This window comes from Crocodylus siamensis, chromosome 8 (assembly GCF_052110815.1).
Source record: "Crocodylus siamensis isolate JL-2025a chromosome 8, ASM5211081v1, whole genome shotgun sequence".
Classification (NCBI taxonomy): Eukaryota; Metazoa; Chordata; order Crocodylia; family Crocodylidae; genus Crocodylus; species Crocodylus siamensis.
This window is the reverse complement of record NC_143402.1, coordinates 27,367,036-27,377,210: the sequence shown is the minus strand read 5'-3', so window position 1 is coordinate 27,377,210 and position 10,175 is coordinate 27,367,036. Positions and strand designations below refer to the sequence as shown.

General features: G+C 42.1%; 1 protein-coding gene across 1 annotated transcript in view; it reads left to right on the top strand.

Annotated features, from left to right (window-relative positions):
- The first annotated feature begins 608 nt into the window (after positions 1 to 608).
- Positions 609 to 10,175, top strand: part of POF1B (POF1B actin binding protein) — a 43,548-nt gene continuing 33,981 nt past the window's right edge. Inside the window, exon 1 of the mRNA XM_090059869.1 lies at positions 609 to 968. Within this exon, the coding sequence (XP_089915995.1) occupies positions 609 to 968 (360 nt within the window). The remainder of the gene's footprint in view (positions 969 to 10,175) is intronic.

The window sequence follows — 10,175 nt, the reverse complement described above, 5'->3', positions numbered from 1 at the left end:
GAAGACATGCCCCCTTCCCCATGTCTGTACCAACCTGGCCATGAGGTAAAAGTCCGTCCTCACCCAAGTCCCAGGACCGGTCCGACCCCGAGTGGAGGGGCAAGGCCCTCTAGCTCAGAGCAGCGGGCTTTGAGGCCACGTTGTCCCGACCCCTTCCCGGAGGCAGGGAGCCATTCTCCTCAGAGGCTGGGGCGTAGGGAGGGGGCTGCCAGGGGCCCCTGTTTCAGGGTCAGGCTTAGGATTGGTTTCAGGGGTGCTGGTCTAAGGACATAGGCAAGCACGGTTCTTCGAGTAAATTCGGTATCGTTCATTAGACCGACTCAAATCGTGGGACGAACTCTTTGCAAGCTTTCGGGAACGAGCACCCTTCTTCGGGCTGAGGATGCTGTAGCACGCAGGGGCGCCAGCTCGCTTCGCAGGCTAGAGCCGCCCTCACGGCCCGTACAGGCGGCTCGAGAGCCGGGCCGGCGGTAGGCGACAGACCGCCCCGTCTCCCGCGCCCGCGGCGGGAAAAGCCACCTTGCCCGACGCCGCCCGGCTCTTGGGCGCGGCTCCGGCGCGCCTACATATCCCCGCCCGCCGCCGCGCCTCCGCACTCGGCCGCCGCCATGTACGGGAGCCAGCAGCAGCTGCAGCCGCCGACGCTGCCGCCGCACCTCTGCCACCCGCCGTCCTGCCCCGAGCCGCTGCCGCTGCGCCGCTGCCCGTCGCCATGCCCCGAGCCGCTGCCGCTGCGCCGCTGCCCGTCGCCCTGCCCCGAGCCGCTGCCGCTGCCGCTGCGCCGCCGCTCGCCCTGCCCCGAGCCGCTGCCGCTCGCGCCCCCGCCGCCGGAGCGCACCTACGGGCCGGGCTGCCGCCGGCCGCTGCCGCAGGTGCTGGAGCCACCCGCCTGCTCCCCCTGCGCCCCCTCCCCGCCCGCCTGCACGCCCGGCTGCCAGCACGTCATCTCCAGCTGCGACCCGCCGCAGGTAGGCGCCGCGTCCCGGCACGGCGCGGGGCAGGGGCAGCTTGGCCCGAGCCGCCCTGTCGGCCCGGGGCTCGGCAGGTTTGGCGGCATCCACATGTGTAGGCAACTTGCCTCCGTTTTGCCAGACTTGTTTCTGGGGGGAGGGGGCTGGGAACAGGGAGAAAGGTCCAAGTGGTTTGTTCTGAGGCTTTCAAAACGGAGTGAGTTTTGTTTTCTTCCACATGACTTTACCTTTTGAAATGGCCGTCCCGTGGAAAGGGATGTATTTGGTAGCTGAGTTGGTCCGAGACAAAAAAGAAGTGCAAAACTCTAGCACTCTTGGTTCAGAGAGGATACCTTTATGAGACCAACTAAGAAATTGCAAAAAACCAACAACCTCCCTCCCAGCACACGCACACCTAATAATTGTTTGCAGTTTCTTAGTTGGTCTGATAAAAGGTATCATTTCTGAACCAAGAGCTCTAGAGTGCTGCGTTTCTTCCCTGGAAACACCTTTCAAAACCAAAACACCCTCCCTACCTGCCAGTTCACACTGATTATTCAACTGTTTGTTTGTAACAAAGCAGTTGGGTTTGCTTAGTCTGCATGTAAGAAAACAGTAGATAGTTCAGTTTGGTTGTTCAGTGAACCGTAACATCCACTATTTGCCAAGCTCTAACGCAAATATGAGGTATAGAACTGCTTTGTTGTCTGTCTTGGCGGTTTTTTTTCCTTCTCTCTAACAGATTATTTCTTTTATACACAGTAATTTCTTTTGGTCGGGTGAAAGGAATAAATGCTTGGGGGCTGTTAAGAGGGAGGCTACATTATGGAGGAGAAGGATAGGTGCACCTGAAAAGCTGGTGAAATCAAAACCAAGTAGTATTTTAAGTTATGTTTCTATGTTCTGGTAGTAATTTTTATTACAGTAGTTACACCATAATACATTAGAGATAAAGGTATAATATATTTAATCTTTAAAGTAGGGTGTAACTGAAAGAAGATGTAACTAGCATTTTTTATTAATGCATGAAGTTTTCTGTCACAATATTGGTTTTTCTTAATCCGGAGTGTGTGCTTTTTTATTATTATTATTATTATTATTATTATTATTATTATTATTATCTCTTACATGAACAACAATTTCTTTACTAATTCTAATCTATTACTGTATAAGGCTTAAATTGAAAACCAGCAAAACCCTGCAGATGATTCTACCCTGTTACAACATTTTCTCTCTGTTTCACATTGTCCCAGCAAACTTTTAAAATTCTGTCTGCATTTTTCTGTAAAAAAGAAAATGTTTCTGTAAGATACAGTTGAGCAGAGAGATGTCTGGGATATCAGGTTCAGAACCAGACTAGAGCTTCTTCAAGTACTGAATTTAAGTTTTGGTTAAAGCATATTGCTTCTAGTAAAAAGGAAAGAAAGAAAGAAAAAGAAATGCAAAAGGTGTCTTCTTATGTTTACCTGTCATTAAACTGTCCAGATATTACACAGGTGAGCTTAACTTCTAGCAACTGAGTAGTCCCTTGGATGTCAATAAAACAACCCACAGTTAAATCTAAGCATTATGTACATACATGTTTTGTGGATTCAGGGTATTGTGTGTGTAGGGCTCTGGTATCTTTATAAATTACTTCAAGCACACTTGCCACAGTGCGTTTCAGTCAAATAAGGATTTGAAGACTCACGAGTCCACCAAGGAATCTAAATTGAGATTGATGTACAGTAAGGTAAATAGTCCAGGGAGCAGAACATACAAAAGGAGCAACTGGGGTTAGAAATCAGAAGAAACCAATAGCAATATGCCTTCATCAGGACTCTGGCTGTAAAATCTGAATAAGCACTGCAAGATTTATTCTTGAATTAAGTTTTCCCTCTCATACCTAGACTCCCACTAATTTCAATGGAAGCAGACTAGGGACATGGCAGTCAGAAGGTGGGAAAGGTATGTGGAATTCTGTATTGCCTCTGCCCCTAGTCGTCTTTATTGTTGGGTACCTCTTTTATTGTCTTCTTGTTTGGGCCTTGTTTATTTTGATATGAACATTTTAATATTCAAGAAAGAATAGGGCAAAATACTGACTCCCCCCCGAACCAGTTTTAGTGCAGTTTTACAAGAAACATAGTTAAACTGGTATATAAATATAAGTTTAAGAAATTCTGCTTAGAGCTGAAAATCGTGCACCAGGATGTCACATTAGCCTGGTTTCTAGAAAGGGCAACTAAAACAGCAGCAGAACAGATGAAGAACAAAAAGTCTTAAATAAAGTCACAGGGCAGAGGAAAGATGTTGAATTAATATTGAGTTAAACCAATATAAGGGGGGGAGCGGGCAGCCTGCAGCACAGGTGTCACAAATGGTACCTGCAACCTCTGTGTGTGGTATAAGGCAGATCAGAGAGGGAGCAGGGAGTGGCAGATAGGGCAGGGAGCAGAAGGAAAATAACAGATTGGGAAAGAAATACAGGGAAGGAAGCAGAAAGAGCAGAAGATCAGGCAGGGAACACAGCCTGATAATGAAATAACCAAGTTTCATTGTTTAGCTGTGGTGCTTTTATGTTACTGAAAGTAAAATGTTCACAATAATGGAGTTATTCTGTCTAACTTATAATTGTTTTGTTTTGTCCTCATGCAACTCCACTTGCACTGGCATAAAATGGCTGTCCTAGCCCGTCCTCGCTCTCGAAACAGGGCTCATCAAAACTGTGGAAAGCAGAGTGCATTATGAACAGTGGCATGAATTTATACATGATGCCACATACCCGTAGCTCGCATTTTTGCTGTGCAAGGCTCATAGTATTTGATTTTAAATATGTTTTCGGACATCCTCTTGTTTAGGAAGTTTGACATGGGACACATCTTTAATTGTCCAAGTTAAAACATAAATCTGTACTTTTTTTTTTAATTCTATGGGATTGATTTTACTAGTTTTCCTCGGGCACTCTAACTTCACTGGAATTTTTCTGGGAAAGTGCTGTAGATTTCAGCCCTGTGTCAGTCTTTGCATGAGCGAGTATCAAATGTCATGATTTTCTAGCATGTACTTGTGTGTGTGTGTATATATATACTCGTGCGTTATGGTGTGTTTTTCTACAGAATTCTGCCTCATTTTGATTTAGTTATGGGTAGAAATTACATATGTGTTTTTAAAAAAGAAAAAGTATGATAAAAAAGGATTCTAGCATTTCAGGGGTAAATGTTTAATTTTGCTTGTCTTTTTCTGGTCAGAATCTGTGTTTCTATGGAATTTAATAGCTGACAAATATTTTTATTTGGAGTACAAGATAAACCTACACAGAAGTAAAAGGAGACCCTTTTTGTACTTTACCTGATCATTGACAGGTATCCCACACAATATTAAATGGGTGTTCTGAAGAACGGACAGATTTCAGCTGCCTCACCACATACATAATCTACAGTGCTTTTAATATGGACTAATTCCAGAGGTAACCTGGTCTTTAGTAAAGTCTTCACTGGAGCCAGTTTGTTACAGGCTCTTCTTATGCCAGTCTTCTGAAGGTTTCTTTATAGCTGTTTGTACAGTGTTAGCTTTGTTATTGATATGTCCATAAATACTGGAGATAAATTGGATGGAATATTGTTATTGTTTTTTACATGTCGAAGCATGTAAACTCTCATTTTTTTTTGTACCAAATCTTTTAATATAGAGGCTAATTAAACGTATGTTAGAGTCCAGTGTTAGGACATAACTGCCGTGGGACTACTTTCATGAGTAAAGATACCTGTATACATTGGCATTTACAGAACCTGTTTGCAAACATTAAGGAATTTTCCTTTGCTTGTTACACTGCTAATTATTTATTTCAAAAAATATGTCCCTGAAGAAATACAGACCAGCTCTATTTTTAGTGTTTAATTTTTGCCTGGCTATCTGGAAGAAGCATCAGTTAAAGTTGAAGTTGCATGCAGTGGACTGGTCAAGGGGGCATGCTGAATGCAGTGTCTGTGCCAGATTAGTTTTGCATGCCAGATCTGGTAGCAGTTCAAATTGGGTCCACAGATAAACCCCATGGGCTTGATCTAGCACTCGGAGCCAGTGTGGCATGAGTGCTGCATGCAGCGTGTGCCCTGGACCAACCCTGACTGCTGCATGCAGCAAGTGGGGCTGGGGCCAGTATAGGTTGCATGTGGCGCGTGGGGCTGAAGTAGGCACATGCGCTTCATGCAGCCCTATATGTTGGATCCAACATGTGGGGCCAATCTGTGGGCCTGATTTGGCCTGTAGACCAGCCCTATACCTCTCATCTGACCTGCAAAGCCAGATGAGTTTAATACCCCCTCAGATATATTAACAAGTTTGTTGAATATTTAACCATTCTTTTTAGATTTGGATTATTGATAATATGCATGCATGATGCAAGCTGGTATAATAAATCTTATAAAAATAAAGGGAAAAGTATCTACATGTACAGCACATTCATTTAAGCCTTGTTATTTAGACTTTTAAATTCTTTATTCAATTTCTACTTGGAAGATGTCACTTTTGTATAGTGAAGACATAAAAGGTATGTCCCGATGAGCGGACACATGTGGCATGCAGCATCACAGACCCATTTGCAGTGCCACATGCCACACATGCAGGCATTCCCTGTGCTGCTACTTTGCAGTGCAGGGTTTTTTTTTGATCCTGGGGCTGAGTAGTACTATCGAAGGATTATATTAAAAATAATAATAATCCCTGATGTCATCCTAGAACATCTTAAAGGGAAAGAGGGGAAAACTGCATAACCTTTTTACCTGGTAATTCACATTTTGAAGTGGCTTTTGAACAAATCTGCTCTTCGTTGCATTCTTGCAAGTCCAGAGAGCTCAGTTACACCAGTGAAATCCATGCAAGCATTGCATCAACCCTGCTAACCTCTACTTCTCTATGAAAGTAACTCAGTTACCTCCACTGCAGCATATTCCTCCTCTTCAATATTGCAGAAGTTGCTCTAGCAGGGGCAACAACCTACAGCCCATGGGCTATCTGGCCCAGGGAAACATAGGGGATCAGGTGCTATGCAACTTCACTCTACTGCCCATTCCATCAGCAGTGTGTTCCTTTATAGCCCTCTGCTGCTCTGGTTCCTGTGCTTATTCTTGCTGCAGAGTGGCTGGGGATTGGTGGTGATGGTAAGTGCAGGCAGCTTGAGCTCTCCAGGAGGTGGAGATTTGTGGTCCATGGCAGGGGGCTGGGTCATAAACTTCTGCCCATGCTGACAAAATGCTACCAGCCCCTTCCCCTCCCCCCACATCCGTTGGATTAGGATCTTATTGATTAGGTTTAGGACCTGTGCAGTAGAAAGGAGGATTGTCTCTGAATCAGGCATCAAACTGAGATTAAGGTGAAAACATAGTATTAGCTGTAACTCTGTTGCATTCCTGTAAACTCATTTTCCTACCTTGGACAGGGCATATCCATTAGAGTTGGAAAGGCATGTAGCAAGACGGTGCTGATGGGGAGTTACAGGATTTTTGTATAGAGGGTCCTGGCTTCTGGTCTGTCTCCTAGATGTTTGTGATGCCTAGCTGTACTGCAAGTTTGCCCTACTGGGGAAAAGGGCAGAGAGATCCTGCCTCTGGCACAACTATTAGGAAAAAATCTCAATGAGAAACTACAGAAATTTTCTCCTATTTTGTCCCTTTCACAGGGCTTTTGAGAGAGTGACCAGGGCTAGCACCACTACATTTAAATTAATAGCATTGTTATGAATTTAAAGTACTGTAACTGGGCTCAGCATTTGTGAAAAAGCTTTTTCATATCTTAGGATATGGATGCTGGTGTATTTGGAGCCGTTTTAAAAGGCGAGTGCTTCTAAAGAGCAGTAGATGTTGCAGTCTAACTCGTTGCGTGTGGAGTAATGAGCCAGGAATGATGTAAATGTACATTGTTACATTCATATTATTCTTGGCTTGTTCACACACAACAGTTGGAAGGCAACAGCTTCTGCCTCTTTGGAATGTTCCCTTCTTGAAACGGCTCCAAAAGTATGTGTCTATACCCTTAAAGAGAAATACTCATATTATTATTATTATTATTATTATTATTATTAAAACATTTTCCCAGACTTCTAAGTATCCAGTTCTACATAGGATCTAAAATCTGTCCATATAAGTCTTTGATTAGAGAGGGTTTTCATCTTATTCTACAGCCTTCTCAGAAATGAATTTATGTTTATGAGAGCATATTAGTATTTGACTAAATTATTTTGTATGTTTCTCTCCCAGAGTTAGGTAGCTGTAAGTAGTGTGAGTCACCTGTCCCAAAGGGCAGCAGGAGTTAGTTTAAGCAGGTTTGTACTGCTCTTCAGAAGATTTACTTTTATAAGCCAGCCTGTTAAAAGAATACATTTTTCAATGTACACAGGCGGTTTCAGAAACTAATGGCAATTTCAAAATAAAACTATTTTATGGGCAACAATCATTTACTGTACCACATTGCTTCACTCCTCTATGTAGTCGTGACTGATGGGTGTGTTTGGCAATGCTGCAATCAGCGTTCCGCGCTGCTGTATAGTTTCCCATTTGGTTATAGCTTGGGCAGATTTTTTACCATTAGTTTTTGAAACACTGTCATATCATGCTCCAGTACTGTTCTCTGGATCAAGAGATACCTATCTTCTGTCACTGTTAATCATCCACTATGGTTAATATTATACTTGGCCTACTAGCCCCACTTATGCACCAGAATCCTATTGGGCTAAGCACAACACAGAAAGAAAGTCCTTGACCCAAAGGGTAGCAGCTAAGTAACTATTTTGAATCCAAGAAATACTGAGAGATAGTCTGTATAAAGAAAATGTTCACTAGCATATCAATTTGTAGGCGTTTAGTTTGAAGTCCAGGTAATTTTGAAACTGGGTTATGGTATATGGATTTCTATAATCTTTTTTTTTGCTTTTGTTTTGCAAAGAATCTTACTGACTTACTTGCATGGTTACAACTTGCAGGATCTGACTCAAATTATGTAAAAATTCAACCAAAAAAATCTAGCCAATGACAAGTGTTTCACTCTTAAATTCCCTAATTACTATAATTGATGCTTAGTCAGATTACTTCTTTTTTATTTTGGTTTATTTTTCCTGAGGGTAATTTATGATTCATCTTTTTTCTGCAAGAGCATTGAAAACCTTTTGTAGGCTTCTTACATCACAACAAAGATGTGTCCATTCGAGAGTGGAGATCTGATATAGTTTGCAGTGGCTCTTATCCAGTGCTGAATGCTCTCTACGGTTAATAACTGCAACAAAAACCTGCTAGTGTTGCTGAGAGGTTAGGTGAGGAAATGCCTGTGCTTGGTCTCCAAATTTTAAAATTGCAGTATAGTACGATTGTAGATTACAACAGAATGCAGTCTGCAGATTGCACCTTTTGTGGTAGAGTAATAGGAACAGTCTTCAAACTGATTTCTTTGGGAATTTTGCATGTTGGGGAAAGTAGTGCTGGTCTCAGTGGGCACTTTTTTGATAACATTAATGTTGCAGGCCCATGCATGGAATGTTAAGGGTTCATTAGGGGGTGCAGTGCTTGAAAAAGAAATATTTGCCGAAAGAAAGTGAACATAAAAAAATAAACAACTGAAAGGAAAAGTTAAACTTCCTTTGTTGGCATCTTGATTCATAATTGAAAGTTACAAGTTTTATGCCATCTTGTGAAGGAATTTACAATAAGATATGGGGCCAGATGGTCTGAGAGTGACCATCTAGTATGGGATTTTTATGTTGCTGTCATTTTGCTGTTTAAGCAAAGTATAGATTTTTATCTACATTTTATCACAGAAGTGAGGTATTGAAAAAATAAAAGCACTTTAATTAATAAGAAAATAATTTATGAACTATGCCCTCAGCTAGTTAAAACTGGTGTAGCTCTGACTTCGTTGTAGTTACACTGATTGACAATACATGAGGAACTACCTCAATAAATTACCACTTACTGCAATTTCTATTCCCATTTTGCACATGGGCACATAGGCTAAGGGATATCTCCATCATTTTGTTGGGTACAGATGAAATAATAGAGAAAAATGAAATTATTATTCAAATTTAACTCAGCAACTACATAACTAAATTTAACTCTGCAACATACATACCATGCAGTAAGAGGTAATTTATTGAGGTAGTTCCTCATGTATTGCCAAGAATGTCTTATGTAGTGTGTAGGAAAACGTGCAGGTGGTCTAAAATGCTAATGAACTGCATGAAAATGAGCTCTGGTGGTCAAGATGAGTGGAAACATGATGTGGGGTAACAGCAGGACAGAAGTGTTTTAGTACAATACATACAGTAAGTATATCTTTGTTTTAGGATACTTGTGCAGTTGCCCTGAAGTACTGGTTAATTTAATTGTGTGGAAGACCTGAGTTTTAGGTTGAAGTGAAAATGGAGGCCTCCCTGAATGCCTGCCCCCAGTCTTAGAATATACTCGGTATTGTTTGTGTTTATTATCTGTATTTTCACAGATGAAATAGTATCTCTTGCAGCCAGCTCTTCAAAATATGCCGGGGAAATTATTGTAGCTAGCCCTAAAGCCCGGGGCCCCTCTGTGTATTTATTATTGCTAGATCTGAAAATGGATTCCACATTTGAAAGTCTGGCTCTTCATCTCTTGACTGCAAAGAAAAAAAATAGTTCTGTGATGATAAATTCTTTAATGAAGATGAGGATAGGTACTCTGGTGTTGAGCATTGTAGGAAACTTATGCAGTAAATTAATTTTAAAAGCACTGTGCTTAGCAGAAATGGTATGTTGCATGAGTGTCCAGTGGATTAGTTTTGCTAACTTTGGGTTGGCAACATGTCCATATCATATAGTCCCTGCCAGACTCTAAGTGATGTCAGAGTGGCATGTATAGTGCCAAAGTCTGTACACAAAATAGGTACACTTTAAGTATAAGTTTTTTAACTCTGTGTGTGTGTGCACGCGTGCACATGTGCATGAATGCCTAAGAGGGCACATCTATATGTTCATTAATGCACTATGGTTATTGTGCATTAAGTTTAGTACCTTTAATAACAGGTCCTAACTGAATGAGCAGTAACCAGCACTACTGCACAGTAGCACCAGCACAGAGTTTTTTGTGATGCTAACGTGCAGTAAAATAATTTTACTAAGCATTAGTGCATTAGCACAGCTTTTGCCCTGACATGCTGATGCGCAGTAGAATTAGTTTACTGAGCATTTAGCATCTTGTGTAGACACACCCAAAGTGACTTTTAGCATTT